Raw genomic sequence first — 24,877 nt, 5'->3', positions numbered from 1 at the left:
GCGTCTGTGTGTATATTTCACCAACGCCTATACATTTATGAAAGTATGATTACCGCCACGGTGGCCCAGTGATTATGGTGCTCGAATGCTGACCCGAAGGTCACGGGATTGAACTCTGGCCGCGGCGACCGCATTTTCGTACGAGGCGAGAATGCTTCAGGCAGGTTTAGTTAGAGTTAGGTGCAAGTTAAAGAACCCCAGGTGATAGAAATTTCCGGAGCCTTCCACTGCGGTGTCGCTCATAATGATACCGTGGTTTTGGGACATCAAAGCCCAGCAGACATTATTAAAGCCGTGCTTGAGACGTCACGTGGCATTATTATTATTATTATTATTATTATTATTATTATTATTATTATTATTATTATTATTATTATTATTATTATTATTATTATTATTATTATTATTATTATTGTTTCAATACATCAGTCTCTCATTTCTTGCCGGCATCTTCAAACTAAATTTCAGATCTATTCTTCATTCTACATCGAGGTTGACGGGGAGACACTAAAGCACCTAAATGATCCTTCGATGTGGCCTCTCGTATGTCTCTTCAAGCCTTTTTGTGGGGTGCTCAACGACGACATGCTTCATCCATCTGAGCTAGTGCCTGGTGTCAAAAGTGGAATGTAACGTAGACATATTCTACCAGAATGCTCGTGGTCTGTGTACCAAAAGAAACAAGTTTTTCGCTAACGTTCCTTCTCATTTTCCCATTGTACCTGACTAGGCACTGAAATTCCCCCATCTGACTTTTTCTCTCGCGCTTTACCACCTTCCGCAGGGACCAAGATTTCAGTGCAAACAAAGAGAAAGGTGGTGGCGTGCTGGTTGTCATCGACAGTTCACCGAAATCCATTAGACGAAGATACCTGGAATCTTTTGAAGAATCGATATGGTTAGAATTCGGCTTTGAGTGCCATGAAAAAAATGTTGATTGGGTGATCTCTATTTACCGCCCAGCATTTTTCCTGCCGTGTTTCATCATGTAATGTCTTCTATTAAATATGTGTTGTTAATGTAATGTCTTCCATTAAAGTTGTATTATTAATGTCTTCTATTAAAGGTGTTTTCAGCATTGCCAGCAAGATGGCGGAATGAGCACGTGGCGGCGCATGCTTTCATCTCCTACACGTACTTTGCTCCGCAGAGAGAAGGTGGACGCTTGCTCACGCGCCCTTATTAGAGAGTTTTAGTACTGCGGAATGGTGCTACGTACGCATCACGCAAGCGTCTTGCGTTACGTGGCGTTGTTTGCCACTAATCGGCTTTTAGTACGCCGTAGTACCCGCGTACTAACGAGCGTGAAGCGTGTTGCGCCATCTGGTAGATCAAAATAGAAGCACGTGTTGTTGACAGCCAATGTGAGCCAATCCAAGTGTTATAGCCAGATTATGGCCATATTTTAAGCCACAGAGCCGGTCGGTGCTTGCCCTGGATGCCGCCATTTTGCAAAACGAAGTCTCGCGCTGACGCGAATTTGTTCGAGAGCGGCGCGATCACCTCATACGTACGCACGCACGCATCTCATGCGTGCGTACGTAGCAGCTGCGTACGTAACGCGATACGTGCGAGTTGCGGTCTGCGCATGCGCACTACGCAGAACGTGGCGTCCTTACGTACGCAACGCCGCCACGTACGCAGCGTACGCAGTACTAAAACTCTCTAATATCTCGCGGTGGGGAGGGTCGTACGTCTTCTTTGGCCTGTGGCTTTCACCGGAACGATTCTGTTGTAGTTACCGGACGCACAAAGGTCACTGCAATCGTTGCACAGTCTCCGTTTACGAAAAGGGCGCGCTTTTCATACACAGCGAAGTACCAACAGAGAGGCTTATTCACGTTCGTCTGTGCGTGTGAGTACGTTTCGCGCGTTATTTGTGCGTGAGAAACGCGGGGCACGTTTCGATCTGCTTGCTATTCGGCGCGTAACCTTTCCATTTGTTGTTATCGCGTTCAACGCTTCACCTTTGCGGCAAAGCTGTGGCTCCTTTTTTTTCAAACTCACACTTTAATGTTGACCCGTCTGTCTCTGCTTAATAGATCAAAATCTGCTTAATAGATCATGTTATGTTGCCGCAAATGGCGAAACGTCTTCTTTGTACAAAGTGACTAGCGGAGTCTCTCAAAGGTCGGTATTAGGCCCACTCTTATTTTTAAATTTTCGTCAACGATGTTTCTTTTGCAATTCGTTATTCTCCTTTTCTCTTGCATGCTGATGACTTCAAGATAATTAAGAAGATTCATTTAGTTAACAAGTGTTGCGTGCTGCATTCAGATTTGTGCTTTTTCTCCGAATGGTGTAATAACAAGAACATTTGTCTGAATACCTCAAAAACCAAACTCCTGAGCATATCTTGCAAAACATCCATCGTAGTTGCTGTAGGACCACATGGTTGTTGCAGGAGACCTTCAATTATTATTATTATTATTATTATTATTATTATTATTATTATTATTATTATTATTATTATTATTATTATTATTATTATTATTATGTGCTTAGCGCTCACGACACGTTTTTCGCCTGATGAGGCACAAGAGGTCGTCGTCACCTTCAAAGAAATATGCGTACGAATCATTTGCGTCTGATACCCGATTTTCATGCATAAATGACGCGGCACAGCGGATTCGCCGCCCTTCGCCCACTCTCTCTCCAATTATTTTTCTGTGGCAGCGAGTGCGATGCTCGCGAATGCCCTCCATCATTAGCGTGGTGTAAACGCGGATGCCTGCAGCACATCGACGCGTCTTGCAACGCACGCAGTTAACGAAGGGCGCTTTTCTCGCCCACTCGAGCACTAACACGACACGACAAGCGGGCGCTTGGAAGCAATTAGGAGCACCGCCGGCCGACGCACACACGTTCACGCCCACACGTTCACGCCCACTCCACCTTCGAGGCAAACGGATTAGCGCTTGTTTTCCTTTGTAATCTGAAAACTCCGCTGCACGGGGATTAATAATTCCTCATAAGGGATAAAACATGCTTAAGTTTTTTGATCACATAAATGAGGGAGAGACCGCACTGCCCTACATATGGGAGATCGACAGGAATGGGTGGAGTAGCCCGATGCAAATTACAGATCTGTGAGAGATGTTATACCCGAATGTGACGCAGAGCGCCTATCAATGAAAAGGAAAGAATGGAGCGGGCTGGAATATCCGGCATCAAAGCGACAGCCAGTTCTATGGTAAAATATCATAATTGATTTTAAGGCGCACACACGGAAAAAGCAATCAGAAGAGGTGACACGGGACAGAGGAAGATGTATTTGGACAAATACACCTATATAAACATAAGTCTTTCTTGACGCGTGCGCGCATAGAACATGTTCACATCAATAGTGGTCAGACAACGCGTTCTCAACAAAAAAAAAATTTTCTGGCCTATACAGCATTACGGGAGTGTCACCGACGCCCATGTCACTTTCTTTTTTTTTCCCCTTTTTTTCGATACAGAACCCTTTTATAAGTTCTCTGGCTGTTTTATCTTTGCTTCTAGTGATAAATGCCACGTTAGACTCGCGTAATCCACAAGAGCTTGAAGGGCATTGAACACGCGTTATCTGACCCCCATAGGTATGAATATGGTGTCGGCGCACGCGCTTACAAGGATACATGTGTGCGTGTATTTCTGCAAATAAATGTGTTGCTAGTGGCACCCTGTCCAATGCCATCTGTTTTTATTTTCTAACTGCTTTGCTTTGGAGAGGTTTCGCAGCCCTCAAAGGGCGGAGACTTAGTGAGTAAAGTGGGTCGGCGGCAGCTGTGGGATAGAGTTACTTCAAAATAGTTACTGCATGTTCTACCTTTACCATTATATAATCGGTACAACGCCTTGAAAATAATTATGTCGTAAGTTATCAGCTGCGCTACAGTTATTGCTGTATATGGTATATTTAGTAGCATAAAAATGTATATGAACATATATACAGTAACTCTCATGTGGGATAGAGCTTCTGAATATGGCTCGTTTAAGAGACATATACAGTTACTGGAGCCACGAACAGGAATCATATACAGTCACTGTATATACAATATAACATTTACACTGACCTAAAGATAACATATACAGCAGTGGCGTAGCCAGGCGGTGGCATACCGCCCCCCCTCCGCGATTTTTTTTTTTTTGCACACTATACAGACCCAATAATGACGCCCGACCACATATGCCTGCCCGACCTTTAACATCTGATGGAAAGGCTGCCCCCTCCCCCCCCCCTTTCCCACCGAAAAAAAAAATTGCATGCGCTCCTGATATACAGTAACTGTAGATAGCATACACCGAAAATCAAATGTGGGAGGGTGCGCAGCGGCAGCCTTTGGGCCATGGCCGAAGCTCCGCAAGTTTTCACATCAGGAGAGAAAAGAAAAAGCGCGCCGCACGTGCGGGTGGCAAGTCGGTGGCGCCTCGTCTCAGCTTCTCCGGGAACTACAAGGACGTCCGAAGCGCGACGGAGAAAGTGGTCCGCAAGAGCGACGACTTGGCGCGCTGTTGCGAAGCCGGAATGCAAAACAGCCTTCGCTGTCAGCCTTCTTAGTGAAGTGAACTCGCAAGGTTTAGCATCTTGGCACAGCTTATGATTAATTGCTTTTATCGCATTATTCATTCACTTGGCGTGTTGTAAACTAGGCCTTAAAGTGACTAAAATGTTTAAAATTGTGTCACTGCATTACTTTGTAATTTTGTATCTATGACCAAGCTTTCATTATATGTAACAACTTTCGCTCCTCCTCTATTACATGATTTCATACCGCGAGATAAAAACGAATATGTATTGCCTTTTTTTTTATCATATCTCTTCTGTACCTTTGTGAGCAACGCTTTCTCGATATTACGTACGCCGAAGATCAGCGGTTTTACTACAGTTCACGTGCTCGGACATGTTTGCAACTTGTTTGCCATTATTGTAACAGACTTTTAATCTACGCAGAATGCTATTTTGTGCGGAACGTATCACTCTTGTATCTTTTTTTTTTCACTTGTTCAACTCCAGTAATGATTCATTGTGGGCCGACGGTACAAATAAATAAATAAATAAATAAATAAATAAATAAATAAATAAATAAATAAATAAATAAATAAATAACCAGGTTCTCGCTTAGAGTGTTCTCTACGGGACGTAAGAACGTCCCGCAATAGGCGATTCGACACTGCGTCCTCCACGAGCGCAGCCAGCAATTGAATGTGCTGGGACAGCTGCGCCATTCCCGTAAAAAATGTTAATTACGTGCGCATTATAAGAGAAGTATGCTTTCAAATTGCATGCATGCAACCCAATGTTTAGGCGCCTCGATTGCTCAGCTATGTTATCAGACAAATGCACGAAATCATTTAGCAGTTTGAACACCTTAGGCGGAATTGCTGCCTTCTGTCAGATGTTTCACGAAGCTTCCGATTCGGCGCCATTTAGAACGATATGACGATAGTTCTAGCACGCCAACAGAACGACGACAAAGAGACAAGAAGGACTTTTTGTCATCGTTCTGTTCTCGCGCTATAAATATTGTAATGGCATACCAACTAGTCCAAACTGCCACACTTCTAAGCCATTTAGAGGCTCGTACCCGGATCATACTGCTGTCGTCAATATAGTTTTTTTTTGCTTGTATCTGCTTTGTCAATAAGCACTCGGTGCATGAAAAAGTCATATGAGTGCGCAAGGGTCTGCACACGTTAACGTAATCGGCCTTTTATTGTTATTGCGTTCACAATAATTGCGTGCAAGGAACTACCGCAGAACGAGAAGGCGGTACAAGTTTGTCATCGAGTCGCATGTAAGCCTGTTGCCGTTGGCAATGAGATCTTGAGCTGAGTTGTAAATTTTGTCCGTCTACAGTGTAATGAATACAGCACTGTTAGCATTATCTGAAGCTCGTGTGTGTATTGTAGAATGGTTGGGAGGAGGCTTCTGAGCGCGACACGTACGGCTAGGCACAGGGGTGGCGGTAAGAAAGAACTGTTGATCCGTTTACAGGCTCGCATCGCTTTAGGATCGCTCCCGCGCCCTCCTAACTTGTGGTGGAGGTATGTGTTTTAAGAAAAATAAATAACAAATGTCGCTGTCGTCCCAAATAGTCATGACCTTCGTCAAGTTAGCCCCCTCCTCCCCCTTCCCTCGTTAGCGCACGGCTCCCCATCAGTCGGGGTGGGGGGTCCATCACAGACTCTCCCTTCAACCTTCCGATGAAGACGATGCTAATTCCTAATGCCTTTCTCCGATGCTTTAGCTTTCCGGGAGTCAAGGTGGCAAGCAAACAGATGTTGGAATGCAATATATTTAAGGCCCTGGGCTGCTATACCGCCAAAAAAAGCTGTATATCCATAACCCGGATTTTTTTCACGGGACAATTACGATGGAATAAAAGCTTATAGGGCAGACTCCGCACCCCTTTCCCTTAAGTGAATGGGGAGGGGAGGCGACAGCATTCTTGCTCTTCTCGTGCTCACGCCTCCGATTGCGAAGCTCGCAGAGCGCGAAAATATAGAACTCACCCTTATCTTTCTTGCGGCCCCTGTTCTTGAATATATTCATGATGAATGCGAAGTGAGGACAGGCGCGGACCTAGAAAGGAACAAAAATTCCAATCAGTCCATCAAACAATCAATCAATGGCGACGCATTCATCGCTTTCTGAGTTTTCATCGCGAAGCCAATACGCACGGCACAGTGCCTGCACCTGAAGTACAATAAAGGAACCATTACGTCACAAGCAAATGACGCGAAGCAGCGAAGGCTTAATCCGACTTTTCCACGATTCAGCGGCGCCTGCGCGTTTCCCTAGCGGAAATGTCGCGCACCGCTCTGTTGCCTCAGAGGCCGTCGTTCTATCAAAGCTAGTTCTCCCCGCCCCTACAAAAACCCTACCTAAACGCCAGAGGGAAGCACAAGAAAAATAGAAAAGGTGGGCACGTCGTTGGGTTGTTTCATATATGCAGCGGATACGTTTAAAGTGCAAGAAGAAGAAATCGTGTTCTACACTCGCTTCTACACTTCAGGCGAAGCTGTAGCGTTAATTATTTAATTAAATAACTATTTAATAATCAATAATTAACCGATAGCTTACAGGCCTTCTAGAAGTCTTCAGATAAGGGGAGAAGTACGACGACACAAACAAATATTATTCAAAAGCGAAATATTTACCGTCACAGTGAAAGGATTATTTCAACATCACACGCAGGAACGATACTGTAATGGTACACAATATGAAGATATACGCGCTGCAGGATATCTGTGAAATGCCGCATGATTATCGTCGCATGATGACATTTCAGGCGTATTAGTGCTTATAGCCATTCAAGGTAGTGTAAGAAAGTATTCCAAATACGAGAATTAACGAAAAATGACCATCCGTGACGCAGGGAAAGATATCAAGAAAAAGATATTGCGGGAAGCAAGTCGCGACCTGTAATACATTTGTTACAGGTCACGACCAACGTCAACGGTATAATGAATCAGAACGCGAGGAAAGCTGCGGAATACATGGGCAGATGCCCGAATGCTCATGTCCTTCAGTGCACGGCGAAACGCGTCAGGGCTACTATGCGTCGCAGTTATGTGCGTATCAGCACATACATACATACATACGTATACATGACATGACGGCAACGACAAAACTTCGCTGACAGTGCTCACATAATTGCTATCGCAATAAAGGAATTCCAGATACGAGAACGAACAAAAATGCCCCTCAGTGACGAAGGAAAAAGAAAACAAGAAAAGATATTGCGCAGTTATACATTTATTTCGGGTCATGACCGAAGTCAACAGTAATGAAACGGGGTGCGAGAAAAGTCGTGGAATACACGGGCAAATGCACGAATGCTTGCGTCCTTCGGTACACTGCGTCAGGGCCACCATACGCGCCGCTGCTTATTATTCAGCAGCCGCGAGAACTTGGCCCCGTCGTCACGCCGAGAATAGACGCCCAGCTACACGATCGAGACACGGGATGCTGTAATACGAGCATCGTCGCCGATGCGAGCAACGAGCACTAAAAGAGAAAAGTCCTCGGGCGGTCTTACGTGACGCCTCTATAGTAAAACCGTATGCAGGCTATTTTTGACGGCGGAAGCGGTGCAGTCAACCGCCGACAGCGGGCAAAACCACTTGCGAGAACTCGTTTCACGTGAGCCGATGGCGAAACTGACTCAACGCTGCATTCCGAAAGCATCGACGAACTTCTCCCGCAAGGAGAAGCCATCTCGTTGAAACACCGCCTCTTGGAGCACATCTGCATAGTGGCGCTGCGTTAGTGGACCGGAGGAGAATAAAGATTCTGCTGTATACGAACCACCGGCGCACCCTGCATGCTTCGTCCCTTCCCAAGCTTCATTTTATAGTGAAAGTGAAAAACCTTTCCCTACATATTCTCTCGCGATTTTTTTTTTGCGTACTACAGGCACTTTTGGTGTCTGTCTACGTCAGGGTGCTCTAGTGATCACCCCCTTAGTTTGGGGTGAACCAAAATTAGTATGGAAGGGTAAGATGTTTTGACGAATATAATCCACTGGTCGTGAAATGAATAATGTCACAATCCCATCACGTACGTCTCCAAACTATTTCCGCCAGGCACTGCGACATATCGGCGGGCAGGTATGTGTCACTTGTACGCGCCTCAGGTAATCTACAGTTTATATCTACCCATGAACTGGGACAACAGGCATTGCTAACCTAAATAAGAGAGTGTCGAGGAAAATTGACATCAGCGTAGATCCGACGAATATCAGGGTTTGAGCAGGAATCGAACCCAAACATTCTGCATTGAAATTCAGCATTCTACCACAGAACCACGCCGCGTCTCGGTACTGCTTTGGAAAGATACGATATTCAGGTGCAATGTTGGTGAAACGTCAATTGTGGTTGCAATACTGGCTATTCGATTTTATAAACATCACATATGTACTTCTATGATACGGCCGCCTCGTCGGGTTAACGCCAGTTGTATAGTTAAGTCACATCGACTGAAGTTAATTTATGTAGCAGTGTCCAGGACTACCATGTCCTCGCGAGCACAAGCGTTACATAATAGCCTGTCGATTCTCGCGTCGCCAATGCCCATGTTGCTGTTTGCATTGTTGCGCGGGTGTAAACAACTGGTTTTATAAAACATGTGTCTGTGCGTGCAAGATTTTTACGTATAGTTAGCGTCATTTCATAACGTGTCACTCAATACCAAAAATTATAACACGGTCACCTTTCCCCCACATGCTTCGCATAACGTCGGTTCCCAAGGTAGGTGGGGTCAGCCACATTTTTTTTTTTCATTTTTCTCTCCCCTCCCTATTTCGATGGCAATGAGCCACGCACGCGAGGGATGCTAGATAGAACAATAGGTCGGCCAACAGAAGTGAAACTTACTCAAGAAATATATATTGTCCTTTGAACTCAGACTCGCCAAAGTGTTTATTGGCCGGACTCACTCAGACTCGGGGCTCAATCTGACGAGTGATGCAACTAATGAATGAGTTCGCCGACTTATGGTTGGAAGTTGGAACGCAATAAAATTTATAGGTAGCGCTGCAAAGAGCTGAGCAAAGACCTACAGGAAAGGGCATCATGGGCAAAGCCGCGGATGAGGAAATAGTTACGCCAACAACTGTAAATTGTCAGATACTGATACTTGGATACTGATAAAACGATTCGTAAACGTTAATTTCGAAGAAATAAATGCGCGCTTTTTACCATTGTTAGCACGTATATGTGTTCAAGCGCGGTTGGCACACAGCCCATGCACGGCCTTCTTTGTCCACCTCCTTTTAAAAGCTTCTCGTCTTACTTAAAGGGGTCGTAGAACTCAATATCCACTCTTAATCTGTTATGCACATGGATTCGTTAGTGCTTAAAAATAAGCTAGCGAAATTCCTGCACATTTGGTCGAACACATAATTTAAAGGAGCTTCTTTATAAACACGCGCGCGGCCCGAGAGTTAGACAGCACTCGCACACTCACAAGCTGAGCCGCAACAAGCGCCTGTATTCGATCCGGCCAACAGTTTTGTTTTGTGGTCAGCTGAGGATACAATGGGGCTATTTCAACTTTCTTCAGCTTGGAATTGAAAATTATGTAGAAGACGACAGCTCTACTTCATGAAGTTCGTGACGTTGTAATTACTATGACGAAATTACGGACGCCAGAGTGGGGGGGGGGTTAAAGCCAGCGCCATTTAGGGCCCATTTTGTAATGAAATATCCCACTCTTCGTATATTTGCGGGCTCAAAAGACCGTATACTTCTATATCTCACTGAATGGCGCAATTTGGTGGGAAAATGTGTCATGACACCTTTAACTGTAACACTTCACCGCAGCCCCTTGAACGGTGGTCGGCAGTGGGAGTTGGATGGTAGGGGTCAAGCACGTGGAGATAGGAGGCGTTATTTTAACTCGAAGAAATGTTGATTCATACGTGGGGCTTGACGTCCCAAAGGCATTATACGATTATGAGAGGCGCCGCAGTGGAGGGCTCCGAAAATTTCGACCACCTGGGGCTCTTGAAAGTGCACCCAAATCTGAGCACACGGGTATACAGCATTTTCATCTCCATCGAAAATGTAACCGCCACAGCCATGATTCGACCCCGCGACCTGCAGGTGAGCAGCCGAGTACCTTAGCCACCATAGACCACCGCGGCGGCGCACACGAAGAAAGAAACATGAATAAATAGACTATGTTTTAACATTAACAAAAAGTTTTGCCACAAGAGCAAAGAAATGAATGCTATAAGAAGAAATCAGAATGTAACCCGAACAACGACAAGCAGCTCAAAAATCAAAATATGGACGTTTGAAAAAAACGCAGCGGTATATATAGGACAAGCGCGAACAGCTGTCGCAGTGTTTGAGCAGAACTTGAGGCTCTTATACATTTCTTCTTTAAACTGCGGCGGCGCGTGGACTGACTCGTCTGCGTTTGCTGCCACGCGGCGGCGTTTGACGGAAGGTGCGTCAGATATGCCCGACGTTCTTTTTTTTTTCTTACGTCATCACTAGTGGGTACAGAAAGGGGACACTTTTTGTGCGTCTCTCAGCGACAATCTTCTAATTGAAAGAAAATGTAGGAAGATTGCGTGACAGAGAACACATTCAAGACCCGAGATCTGCGTACCGCCAGCGGTTAACGGTGTATGTGAACAGCTCTCCGTTATCCGTTAATAAAGGTTTTTAGCTAGCTACTGAAACACTTTACAGAAACACGGCAATACGGAACCAGCTGACGAGTGCGCATGCGCGATCATTGTACGCGCATACGGAAAGGAACCGTGTCGTATTTCTGTAACGTGTTTCCGTAGCTTGCTAAAGACCTCTATTGTCCGGGTGGCTGCACGGCGCGTAGTTTAACGCGGTGCACGGCGGAACGAGTGGTCCCTAATTTGAACACCCCGTCGGATTCCGCGACAGAATTTCATTCCTCGTTTATTTTTATTTTTGACTTTTTATATATACATACGTATACATATTCGTGACGTGACGGCGATGTCAACGACGACGGCAAAAGTATATCACGAATGCACGTACAAATTCCATCGCAAGAACACTTCACCTGCGCAGTTACTTCCTCAAATCGCCTACTTACTAGCTGTGTTCACTGACAACACTTGTTATTTTTCATCTTAGGGCAGTTATCACGCGCGTGAGTTGACAGGCTGGATAGAACGACTCGTCGCAAACAACGCCGCTTCTGACGCATTCTGCAGAAGTCATAGCGAATCATTGAGCCAAACACTATACGTTTCCCTATTAACACTAAGCGTGAGATTCAAATAAGTTACATGATAAACTCAAGGGAATGGAGCCCGGTTCAGCAGATCTCTCTGCCAGCTTGTGAGCGCACCGGAGCGGCAGCAATGTTTGTCCGAATGCTCTCCGTGTATCTTCGCGGACGCAGCGGTGCGCGCGGAACAAAGGCGGAGATAAACAGAGCACAGCGGCAGACAAAGGGCAACGTGAGACGGTCCTCCCTCGCTCCAAGGTCGACCTCCCCGCCGCTCACGACGCTGGACGGGCAAGCAAACTCGCATCCATACGAACGCAGCTTTCCTCACGCGCGAACGCGGTGTAGTTGTATGACGGAAACCCTACCAACCAGATAGCATGTCCCGCGCCAAATGGTATGCTTTTTTTTTTAAGACGATAGTCTTTCTTGGGGACCTTCGACGGAAAAATTTTGGTCTGTCTTGTCTGTCTGTATGTACATTTGTCTGTTTGTCCACCCTAACGATACCTCAAACGGCCAACTCCATCCGCAGCGCGCACCAATATTGCGCAAGGTTTAGCGTTCATAGTTGTGCGATTGCCAGTTAAAAAATTGGCCCGAATCTACATGTTACACTGTAAATGTCGTCGAAATACGATAGTCTTGCGTCTGGAGAGAGTGAACAAAACGTTTATTTGGTGTTCTACGCAAGAAAGTCGGTGAATGGTATTCTGAAGGCACTGCGTTAGAGTGCCTCGAGCGTGTAACGGAGGCCAACAAGCGCATCTAGGCACGTTAAACACGAGCGCCATCTGGCAGTATAACGTGGCAGCAGCAAGCACAGGGTTGAGTGGTGGGACATGGAAGATGCCTTGGCCCGGTAGTGGACGTAGTCAGGCTGATGATCATGATAATGACCTAAATGTTTTGATTTCACCATAACGTCATTATGACGTTCTATAACCTGACGAATCATTATGCTGTTATTAGATGACATCGTCGCTTGGTCAACGGTCATGTAGGCAATGCGAAAAGAATTCAGACAAAACCAATTCTGCAGAGCCTCCTATTCTGATGGCAGTGAAAAATAATGTCAGCTGCAGAAAACTGCCAGAGGCCACGGAGAAGGATCAAGCCACCCACTCAGAAGAAAAAAAAAATTCCACGAAATCTCACAAAAGAGAACCATAAATAGCACGCGAAGCAGCTGATTGATATGTGGGGTTTAACGTCCCAAAACCACCATATGATTATGAGAGACGCCGTAGTGGAGGGCTCCGGAAATTTTGACTACCTGGGGTTCTTTAACGTGCACCCAAATCTGAGCACACGGGCCTACAACATTTCCACCTCCATCGGAAATGCAGCCGCCGCAGCCGGGATTTGAACCCGCGACCTGCGGGTCAGCAGCCGAGTACCTTAGCCACTAGACCACCGCGGCGGGGCCACGCGAAGCAGCTATCGCCTGGGTTCCATTCATCGCGGGCACCTTGCCCGATCGATGTTAACGCTTAACGCGTCCTTGCAAGTGAAGCACACCATGAATTAATTGTAGTTTGTGTTGCTGTTACTGGTCCTGAACTCTTCTTGGAAAATGCAACTGCGAAATGAAGGACAGGATATCATACCGTGAACTAGATCGTTAAGAAATAACAGATCAGCGCAATTTCGTCGGCAGTCAAGTGATGGCAGTGACAATAAACTAACAGTGTCATAGAACGAGTTGCAGAGTCATTTCTAGCAAAACGATTGCTGTGACTGCTTATTAATTTTTTCTGGAATAATGATAATAATTGTAAGGCTTTCGTGACTGCGTTTGTGAGACACGGCGATTATGAAAAATGCTGCGCGGGAGGTCTCTGGTAATTACGACCACTTGGGACTCTTTGACGTGCTCTGAATTCAAGCACACACCCCTGTAGTATTTTGTCTGCATAAAAATGCAGGCCAACGGAACAAAGATTCAACCCACCACCTCCAGCACCATTTATCGTTTAGATCACAGTAGCATGCCCCATGACAACCATCAGCCAGCTGCGCAAAGGCTTGTTCTTGGACTAGTTGGTGTTTTCTATTAATCCTCACGTAGCGCATAAAGACATAACGGACCCACAGAACCACACACGACAGGCGCTCCACCACACCTCAGGCAGCTCTTTCTGACAACAGCGTGCCCTTGAAATCCGGTTGAATTCCAGGGTTCATTATTCGCTCCCTAAAAGCCCTAAACGCAATAGACCTGGTTCTGAGCCCGAGGACAGAACAAGCTGCCTGAAAAACGAGAAGTCGTGGATAAATAACTGGTTTTTTTTTGCTTCAGCATTTCCGTACAGATGCGCGGCTCACGAAAGTAATCGCGTAAGTATTTGCGCACTCAGCTTTAATAGAAACAATCCTGGGAGCTTTCCAGACTTCTGAATCGGATAAGGAAGACAATGAGCGAGAGCTGGAACCCTTCAGGGCTCAAGTTAGGCAGAGCGCATAGCGTAGCCAGCACCGCACACTCAAAGATATCGCCTAACACACGGATAGCCTTGCGGCGAAGTGTTCTTGGCTTCGTTCCCGTGACTAGAGCTGCACTAATTTTTCCGTGCTCGATAATTTCCACATCAACGCGCGCGCACACGCAACCACACACACGGTAAGACACAAGCACTATTTTCCGTAAACTCATTGTTTATGTCATTAGTTTTCACTGTTCTTATTAACAGCAGAGCTGGCTTTTTATTGCGCCCGGTAATGTGAACAGAAATTATTAACATCCTGAACCGGCAAGCGCTGTCATGCCCTCTTCTGGCTTTCTCTTCAACTTCACTCCCAGAACAGGAGCGCCGATTTGTCCGGTGTAGGATGCAACAATAGCTGATGTCCGAGAGAGCGAGTAGAGAGAGAGAAAAAAAATATTCTTCACTAAAAAATATTCTTTGCCACACAAGCCTTCTTTCTACCATGAGAACCGCGGTAGCTCGCTGTGTTTGAATAAACATGTGTTAGTGTGTTAAAGCAATTATATTTTCAAGCAAAGTGACGAAAAAATAACTGACTGCATTTCTTTAATTGCTTATTGAGCCGGCTGGGGCTGTAACTCACCACTGTAATTATAATTAGGCTGCTAGGGCAGAAATCGCAATTGGTTCATTTTCTGTAACGTGTCTGCACGCGATACAGCACGGTCTCCAAAGCGAAAAAAGTATAACGATTCTTCTAGCCATTCATAAACATGTGGGGCGAAAACTTGTGGAACAACAAAGAAGTTCGAATAAAGAGTCAAGAAATACGCAACGAGCAATATAGAACAAGAAATGTTAATGTGCCCAAACTACGACACGATTACGAGGGACGCAGTAGTGGAGGCCTCCGAAACTTCGACTTGTTCTTTGACGTGCACCGACATCGCACAGTATACACGGGCATCGAAGTGCGACCGTCGTGGCCGGGATCAAACCCGCGACCTTCTGATCAGCAGCTGAGCACCGTAAGCGCCCAACCGCCTCGGCGGACAGTATTCGGGAGAGATGATGATGGAATGGAACAAACAGGGAGGCAATATTCGGACGTCGAGCCCAAGTATCAGAAGCCATCAAGAAACACTACACGGGCTCAGGATTAACGAGGACTGACCGACAAGAAAGCCAAGAAAAGTATAGAGGGCTGATTGGTTCATTGAAACAACCGGAATGGATAAGCGCTTGTGATAGACAGCCAGGGATTGATATATGTAAAGTGCGTTAGTGCGTATACTGACAGTAGAAAAGGAAGGTGTGCGTGTGAACAGTTTATGACAGTGTGAGCTGCTGCAAGCAAACTGTGATATGTGTTGCTTAACGTCTCAAAACCACCATATGATTATGAGAGACGCCGTAGTGGAGGGCACCAAAAATTTCGACTACCTGGGGGTTCTTTAATGTGCACCCAGACCTGAGTACACGGGCCTACAACATTTACGCCTCCATCGGAAATGTAGCCGCCGCAGCCGGGATTCTATCTCGCGACCTGCGGGTCAGCAGCCGAGTACCTTAGCCACTAAACCACCGCGGCGGGGCTGCAAGCAAACTGTGAATTGGCATGATATTTCAACTGGTTTCAGTGTGCTATTATGTTTTTTTTTTTCGTATTCATGTTTGGGCACCTTTCAGTATTCTTTTTTTTTTTTCACTGCAGAACTTATTGATATAGAGTAGCCGAAGCAATATGGAACTCAACCTCTCCGCAGCAAAACATTTTGAGCAGAACTTTATTGCGATTGATTTTTGTCTCTAGAAAATCCAGAGCAAGTGTGAAGACAGCGTAGGCGACGAAAAAACAACAACGTCGCTGGCCGGCACGGAACCTATGACCTTCGAATAAACCGTCCGATGCTCTACCAACTGAGCTACAGCGGCTGTCGTCCCACCGTGCACATATAAGGTATAAATGGGCATCGTAACCTGGGAGTGTTGTGTTAGTGAGCAACACCAGTTGTCATGGTGGCGAATTCATAGAGCATCAGATGCGTTATTCGAAGGCCGCAGGTTTGGTTTCTGTCGGCGGCGTGTTCTTTTTTTCATCTACTTTTATTTTTCCACATTTATATCGCTACTACAAGAAACATCCCGTATACTTTTTTTCTGTATTGTCTGTCAGTTCTAATTAGTGTTGTGTCCAATGAAGAAAAGGAAATAAATGAGCCCTTAAAATTACCCATCCTTCGCTCACACTCGGGCTCAGGGCGTCACGTTCTCCTGGCATCGTGACGCTTTTGATGAAGGCTAGCCCAGTAGCGGCAGTCTTTTGTCACCTACCGAGATAAAAAGAGTACGACACACACGCTAATGGAAATGAAAGAAGGTGAGTTTCACGTACAGGTCGGAAATACCGTCCGATAACTCGGGAGCGTTGCCAACAAAGAAGGAGAAAGAAAGAAACAAGGGCGGAGGGTCGCTTATTTTCGCGACTGCTGCACTGTGTAGCAGTTGCTCACGAAACGTCCCGACGGTCGAGTATGTCGCTGGACGCGCACTGGAAACCACCTCCACTGTCGTCTCGCTGCGTTCGTTTTTAAAACCGGCTTACGCCCTCTCTCCTTAGCGATGCCCGAATCGATAACACACTGGTTCGATTGCGCGGTCTCGTGCATTTCGTAACGCTCGACACAGGGACACCATCAAGTGAAATTGCGCGAATGAGGAGCAGCCAGACTTGCACCGAAAGGCGAACTAACTCTGGGAAAAGAAAAAAAAGTCGTGCTCGACACGGAGTGCGATCGGCACGTGTGGTCAGCATAATTTTGTAATAATGCGGGCAAAGTGACGTACATTTTTTTTTACCGTGGAAGCATTAAGGAGTGTTTGGACCACAGGACGACAAACTCTCTCATGGGGAGAACTTCTTGGCCAAGTTGGTATTGCTAACATTTTGCCCCCAATGAGTTAAGGCACTCAGGCTCAGATCAAGCGGCGAGTCCAAGAGAACAAAATGTTATTGTGAGTCCGGTAAACAAAAGAAATTGTGAGTCTGGATCTGAGTCAGCCCAAGGGGGCGAAATATATTTCATGAGTGAGTCTGAGTGAGCTCCGCAGACCTACTTAGGTGCTTTGCATTAAATATGTACTGACACAACATAGATACATTGCAGAAGGGACATTTTTTTTTGTTTCCATAGTATGCAGTGTCAACGCCCTCCATACGCCGTAGTCAAACAACGCCTACGAAGTATTTTACTTTGATTTTAAAGTTTTCTCCGTCAAGCATCTGCAAGTGAGCCTCACTGCAATCGACATCCTCACAACGAGTAAAGACGGTTCTCCTTAGTTTGCGAGCTCCGCGTTCTGCGTGCAGCCTGAATTGCAGAAATCACTGTCAGGGTCACTGGACGGCGATTCGTGCATTGTTGTTAACGAGCACGGCGAGCGGATGATTGATTTGTCGCTAGTACGTTGCGAGCGGCTGCCTCTCCGCGACGTCACACTGCTATGGCACGTCACTGAGAAGCCGCTCTCTCTGTATCAAAAATAAAGGTGTCTTTTTAAAGGCAACTGCAATAAATATATATGTCAAGAATTCTCAGGCACCACAACATTTGTTTTAGGTTTCTCGACACCAGCATGTTTTTTTAGACCCACAATAAGAAATAAAAAAAGTTTAATATTTGTTTCAGTAGTCCTTCAGTCGGTGCAGATACTAGCTATATATCATAATTCGGTTAGGAGCATACAAGGCGTCAATTCCCCGTTGCAACGTTATCGCTATTAGTATCAGTCAACTAAAAAAAGTAGTGTATCCTAAAAGTTCGCCTTTAAGAGTTGAACGCGATAGCAATATCCGGTTCCGAACACTTAGTGTATAAAATGTTTTCGAACTTGCTATGCACTCACTACGTGGGGTGCAGTAACGTGCGTGCGTTTATGACTGACTGGCTTCAAACTATGAGGCCATTGTGATAATACCATGTATTCACGCCCGATCGCAATGTAAGCTTGTACCACGCATTATTACGGCAATATTTCATCTTGTATTGTGAAACGTGTATGCAGGATGCGTGTGTTTTTAGAGCAGGAAAGTTACTTTCACTGCATTTTTAAGCAGATGAAGTTATTTTCACGATATTCACGAGCAAAGGCATGGTTGTGATTAAAAAAACAAAAAAAAGAAAAGGCATGGTGTGTGGTAGAACACTCATCGAAATTTGGGCCTCCTTTTTTCCCCGTTACAATCACCCCCGGTTTAATGGCCCATTCCCCGTGGTGGGTACGAGCCAGGTAATATAGGAGCAAGCAAGCAAGAACACTCGCTTGGCACGCACACGACCTGAGTTCGATCCCCAGTCAGACTCAGGACTTCTTTATTATCAATTTTATTTGCATCTTTCTCAATTTTTTGATTACGTAAAGATGCCCGATTTTTCGGTCACAACCAACGACGCCGACGCCGGAATTTCTGCGAAACGAGCTCTTTAACGCTATCGCGTCAAAAAAGAGAGAGAGAGAGAGAGAGAGAGAGAGAGAGAGAGAAAGAGACAGTGAGAGGCGCTTCCTCTTTTGCCCACCCAATCGGGCATGCGCCCGATTTGCAGCCGTACACTATGCGAATATCTAGCGCACAATGCGCATCACATGTCCACACCACTGTTCACAGAAAAACACGGTCTTCTCCAGTCGCCAACAAGCGCACAATGAAAGCGTTCACCAACTTGAGTAAGCATCTGTGCAGCGAAACACGACCGTCACAAGGGAGTGACGTCAGAGCACGTGGCAAGAACAGTGAGCAAGCCTGAAATTATCTAGATGGCATTGAACGAACACTGCACTGGTCGTCGTCCTTTCTGTGTACGTTGTCTAAATTTTTGAGCTGACAAGTTTAATAACATTTTTTGTAAAGTTTGCGCGAGAAACGTTGATCAAAACATTCGCCTTTGAGTCGTCTTAGTTGGATACGTAAGAAACCCTGTCAGCATATTTTTTGGAGGTGGAGCCCTAACATACGAGACATGGCACTACGCGCAAACAGTGTAGACAAAATATAACGCAAGAGAAGCGTTCGCTCAAAAACAACCACGGTACTTTCGGCTCCGGGCGGCGTCACTTGAAGCCGACGAATGGTGCGCATATATATTTCTACCTTTGATGTAATCGAAGACAGCGTCCCAGGAATGGCGTCGCCGTCAAACCAATGACGCAAGGCGAACCGAATTCGGAGCTTTGTTGCAGCAGCTAGATGGCATACGAAGACCGAAACAATAGCGCCGCCAGTTTCAGTGCTGCTGCAAATGGCAACCGACATCGCCAGGGTTTAGTGTTAACCAGAGCTGAGCTAATTGGCACGTACACGGGGCGTGTAAACACCGAAACAAGAAGGAAGTCGGGAAAGCACAAACAACTGAAGAGAAAGAAGGCACGTAAACTTGTTTGCGCATGCGCATGCAATATGCGAACCTATATCAATCTGTCACGCGCGGTGTTGTATGTGAACAGTTAAGGCGTTCGATTTCACCTTTACGCAAATTAACAGGTGGTTGGCTGACGCATGCACAACCGATATTATTCATATGCCATGATCTCATCAGACGCGTTTTTTTTTCTTCCTGTACCGTTTCAGAACTGCGCATTCGCCGAACTTTGGCGTGCACTCACACTCTCGACGGTGTAAAAAAAGATTATAGAAGGTTACCTTTCAGTTAGCGATCTTTTAGATTCCAGTAGTCACTGGTTAATGCATCGGCCCGTCTGTTCAACACGCGACAACAGCTGAAAAAGACCTTATACGCATCAGACCTGCCCAAGAATCAGATAATGTGTTGGTGTGTTTTGCGAAACAGACGTCGGCGCGCTTCTTGTCTACTCGCTCATTATTTTTCTGCACAGCGGCACAAATCTCACCTGGCTTTTTGGCAGTCGTAAGAACAAGATTCACGCTATATCTGCTTCCTAGATACTTTAGTCTGTGGGATAGACAATGAATACGGCATATACGACCCATTTCCTCCTATCGCTTACTGTAGGCATGCTCAGACTTGACGTAACGCACTTTTTTAAACGTTCAGCGACAATGGCCACTGCCACGACCGGATAATGTGTATCTAAAAGACGCATAACTTGCGCGGCAAACCTATCACTCATTTTGTGCGCACACGACTTTGTGAGGGCCGACGTGACGCAAGACGTGACTACGCCGTTTTTTACAACTTTCGAGAGCTTCGGCGAGAAGTTTAACATCGGTTTTTGAAGACCTTGACAAATACTGCCAGCATGTGTAGATGTTTCTTCTGAAACACTAACATAACTCTTTCTTAAACGGGTTGGTGCCTTTGTTTACTGAACATTTTGTAACTGGCGCAAAGCTAAAAACATAGAAAAGATGGGAGGAGAGAGACAAACGAGCACTGTTCTTTCGAGGTTATGTCTTAACAAGCGGACGACAGCACGTTGTCTAAATGCGCATATTAGATACATTTATATAATAGCGACACAGTACGAGCTGCAGCACCAGCACTCTTCTTCACCATCTCACAAACTATACAGCCCAGTGTTAATACGCGGCAAACTTAAAACGTCTATTGGTTTCAGGTTCGACTGGAAAAGGTATTTCAAGACTGAGGCTATAGCATTTTGTAGTGACCATCATCTGAGAAAGGTCTTCCTATGACTAACAGATTATGTTGCGGTGAAACAGTAGCAAAGTATCCCTCTTACATGTTCGATGTTTTTGAAGTTTTACCTTCCATAGGAATTCCGCATGCTGGTTAGCTATCCTCATCCAGTCGTACATCACACCTGGCAGCGATCGTCACGTAATGTAGGGGACCTTAAGACATTTCTGGTAAAACCTGATTTGACGCCAAGATTCCGCGTACAGTATACGGCACAAATCCTCTTGGCATGTTCCGTGGATGGTTGCAGAAAGCCGTGTAATAGTTAAACTTGAGCTGGACAAATTCTATTCTTAGAAAACCAAGAGATACCATGTGTAGTATATAAGGTTCCTATCAGCTGTGGACATTTCTACGCAGGATAGACGGGCTGCTGCATCGACAAGAGATAACTAGGAATATAAGAAAATTGCTGACCGGAAGCTCACCTTCTAATAGTTTTTTTTTTTACAGTGTCGAGAGTATAACTGCATGCACGCTCGCATTTGACGAATGCGCAGTTTCGCACCGGCATAGGAATAGAGAACCGTGTCTCATGACTCACGCATGGTACATCGATAATATCGGTAGAGCATGCGTGATATAACCATCGATTAACTTGAATAAACATGAAATCAATCGCCTTAACAGTAATCTTGCACGTAGACCACCACGCATGCCAGATTGATAGGTTTGCATACTGCATGGGCATGCGGAGACAAGTATTCGTGCCTTGTTGCTTTATCCCCGTTATACGTTTCTTCAATTGTTCGTAGACGTTTGTAGCATCCCGACGTTCCTATTGTGTTCGTGTTTGCACGCCGTCTATTTTAGAAAAAGTTACCAGGTTAACTGCATGGATGCTCGAAGCAGACCTAATTTTTTATCTTTCCTGTTAAATCCTTTCACTGATTAGTGGCTCTGTAAGATTACGGGCACACTGGTGGAAAGCCTGCCGCGGAAGGCATTTGCGCCACTTGCATGGACCTAACCTGCGACTTCAAATAACTCGACCGATGGACGCGAAGGTAGCAGGCTCGGTTCTTGTCGGCGGAAAGTTATCTCTTCGTCAACTTTTGTTTCTTTGCATTTACATATAGCAATAACAACTAACAACATCCTCTATACATTCTTATTAGTATCTTAGTAACCTGCGATAAGCTGATGACATTGCCTTGATGAGTAACCCAGGTGACGAATTACAGCTTATGATTACTGAACTGGCCACAGAAAATAGAAAAATATGCCCCTGAAAATTAACATGCATAAAACTAAAGTAACGCGCAACAGTGTCGGCCGAAAACAGTTCTTTGCGATAGGAAAGAAGCTGGAAGAGTTAAAGGAATATGTCTACTTAGGACAGGTAGTAACCGGGCGGGGGGGGGGGGGGGCGAACAACGAGAGTGAAATGGCCAGAAGAATGAGGATGGCGTGGATCACATTGGGCAAGCATTCTCAAAGCATTTATGGTAATCTACCACTAACCCTAAAAAGGAAGGTACATAACAGCTGCATCTTGCCGGTATTTACCTATGGAACAGAAACCTGGAGGTTTACAAAGAAGGTTCAGCTTGCATTGAGGACGAAACAGCGAGCGATGGAAATGAAAATTATATGCGTAACCTTAAGATACGAGATCAGGTCAGAGTGGGTCAGGGAACAAGCCACGGTGTGAAGGATATCACAGATGAAATCAAGAAGAAGAAATGCACATGGGCCGGTCACGTAGCGCGTAGGCAGGATCACCGCTGGTCATTAAGGGTATCTGACTGTATTCCCGGAGAACGCAAACGCATGAGGGTGAAACAGGCAGTTAAATAGGCCGATATGGTTAAAAAGCTCGCAGGTATAACGTGGCAGCAGAAAGCACAAGACCGAGTTAACTGGCGGATCATGGGAGAGGCCTTTGCTCAGCAGTGGGCGTAGTCAGGGTGATGATGATGACACGTTCCTCGGCAACATTGTCGGTTAGTATTGTGTCTAACAAGGAGAAATAAGCTCTCAAATTTCCATTTTCCTTTCCTCGAAGACTCTGGGAAATATCGGGTGTGTACTTGTTTGGAAGGGCTTCGATTCATAGGGGTGCGTCTTTTCAAGAAAAGTGTCGAACAATTAGCGAGACTTCGTGATTGCGGCGCGGAATCGATCACCTGCGCCTCGAGTGCCCGTGAAGCTGCGGCCCTCTGTGCACATGTGCATCCAAGCGCGGTCGCTGACGTCGCGACTCGGAGTGCAGCCGTACATCGAAGCAGCGGGGAGGCTGGCGACGAGGAGACAGCTGCGCACATCGGCGATGCCGAGCACAGCTGGTCACGCGCGCTGTGTGTGCACTGCTGCCGCCGCTGTGCGCCGAGAAGACGACTCCCGTACAACTGCGCACACGTTGTGTAGCGCCATGACTGCTACATCAGTTTTTAAGTGGCTCTTGACAGAGGAGCTGGTTAGGCTCGTAGTGAAGTCGGTGTCGTGAACCGAAAACCCGGCGGGCACCGGTGCATGCGCCTCGGAAGGTCTCTATTGTCTCTGATATTCGTTCTTTCTGTGCCATGGTCTGCTCTTTCCCCCGCCTCATTTCGTCAGCCTCACACCTCTCCACCTCAACCTCACTTCCATATTGTACTCCTTCACTAAAGGTCAGGGTACGCTATACATAGGATCAGGCTGTAGAAGGTTATTCTGTGTTCTGCCGGCGTTCTGGATAGCAGAGCGGTAGCAAAAAAAAAAAGGATAGCAGAGTGTTTACCCTCGCATTCCGATTGTGGGTACAAAGGTTCGAATCCCACGGCCTCATAATAATTTCTTTTTCGCCAAGGTTTTCTCTTATATATTTCTTTCGGTACACCTCCCTGGTTTTCTTTCATTGCCCTCCCCGTGACCCTCACTGTGTTGCACACATCGGTACCACTTCCCGCTGCTGCGTAAGCGTACTACGCAGGCTGCCAGCGGACAGTTGCATGTGGCTAAATTCATTGATTGATTGATATGTGGGGTTTAACGTCCCAAAACCACCGTATGATTATGAAAGACGCTGTAGTTGAAAGCTCCGGAAATTTTGACCACCTCGTAGGTTCCTTAACGTGCACCCAAATCTGAGAACACAGGCATACAGCACTTTCGCCTCCATCGAAAATGAAGCCACCGCAGCCGGGATTCGATCCCGCGACCTGCGGGTCCGCAGCCGAGTACCTAAGCCACTATAGACCACCACGGCGGGGCTGCGGCTAAATGCAGTCTAGTAGATCTCGTGTTTCTCGTTCCCTAAGAGTAATACTAGCTTGCAAATAATTTATATAAGCACGGACAAAATAGATTATGTTGTCCAGATGGTCCCCACGTCAGTGAAACACGTACTTACCACTAGGACGCCTTGTTAAAATGTATAAACACGTGCGAACCACGAGAGCGGTAATACACCAATTAAAATTTTTCGCTTAAAACAAAAATATTTTCATAAAACTTTCTGAGTGAGTGGGCAAACAAAATTGCTACTAAATTTGCTATTGAGCATATTTTTAGTAATACCGCCTCAATGTTGAAAACCTTGTCGCCACCTGTAAACTTTATTTCGCACTATATACGCCTGAAATTATTTTTGGTCTACATGAAAACATTCCGGCCATATGCTAATGTCGAGTATCACATTTATTAAGCTTTATGTTTTATTTCTATGAAAAAAAATGTCCCATATTGGCCATATTCGCGGCCCCATAAAAAAATCTACGAAAGCGTAAATGTCCATAAAACTTTTTTGAAATGAAATGCCTGCCATTGTTCCAAAGGCGAAAATTTGTCTCAACCTAATTTAGGAAGAAGGGATTTTTCGGCTACGTATTTTACGAGATATGGTTTCGAGCTTTCAGAAAAAATTCGCATGAAACTTGTGGTACTGGAAAATTTTATTTGCAAGCAATGTTTTGAGGGAACACTTTTGGCTGTAGGTAGATTGTTCTGGCATATTTTTTTTTAAGTGAATCGCAGATGGTCGATCGCCAAAGTTGGGTCAGTTGGCGTGAAATGAACCACGTGTGGTTTCGACTGCGTTACGCCAGGCCAAGACGACAGCGTATACGACCGCATAC

General features: G+C 45.7%; 1 protein-coding gene across 1 annotated transcript in view; it reads right to left on the bottom strand.

Annotated features, from left to right (window-relative positions):
- Pka-C1 (Protein kinase, cAMP-dependent, catalytic subunit 1) overlaps positions 1-24,877 on the bottom strand; it is a 304,993-nt gene that overhangs the window by 233,603 nt on the left and 46,513 nt on the right. The window contains exon 2 of the mRNA XM_037431646.2: positions 6,499-6,568. Within this exon, the coding sequence (XP_037287543.2) occupies positions 6,499-6,538 (40 nt within the window). The 5' untranslated portion in view covers positions 6,539-6,568. The remainder of the gene's footprint in view (positions 1-6,498; positions 6,569-24,877) is intronic.

The sequence above is a fragment of the Rhipicephalus microplus genome, chromosome 10 (assembly GCF_043290135.1).
Source record: "Rhipicephalus microplus isolate Deutch F79 chromosome 10, USDA_Rmic, whole genome shotgun sequence".
Taxonomy (NCBI): domain Eukaryota; kingdom Metazoa; phylum Arthropoda; class Arachnida; order Ixodida; family Ixodidae; genus Rhipicephalus; species Rhipicephalus microplus.
The sequence above is the reverse complement of the archived record's forward strand: the minus strand, read 5'-3'. Positions and strand labels throughout refer to the sequence as shown.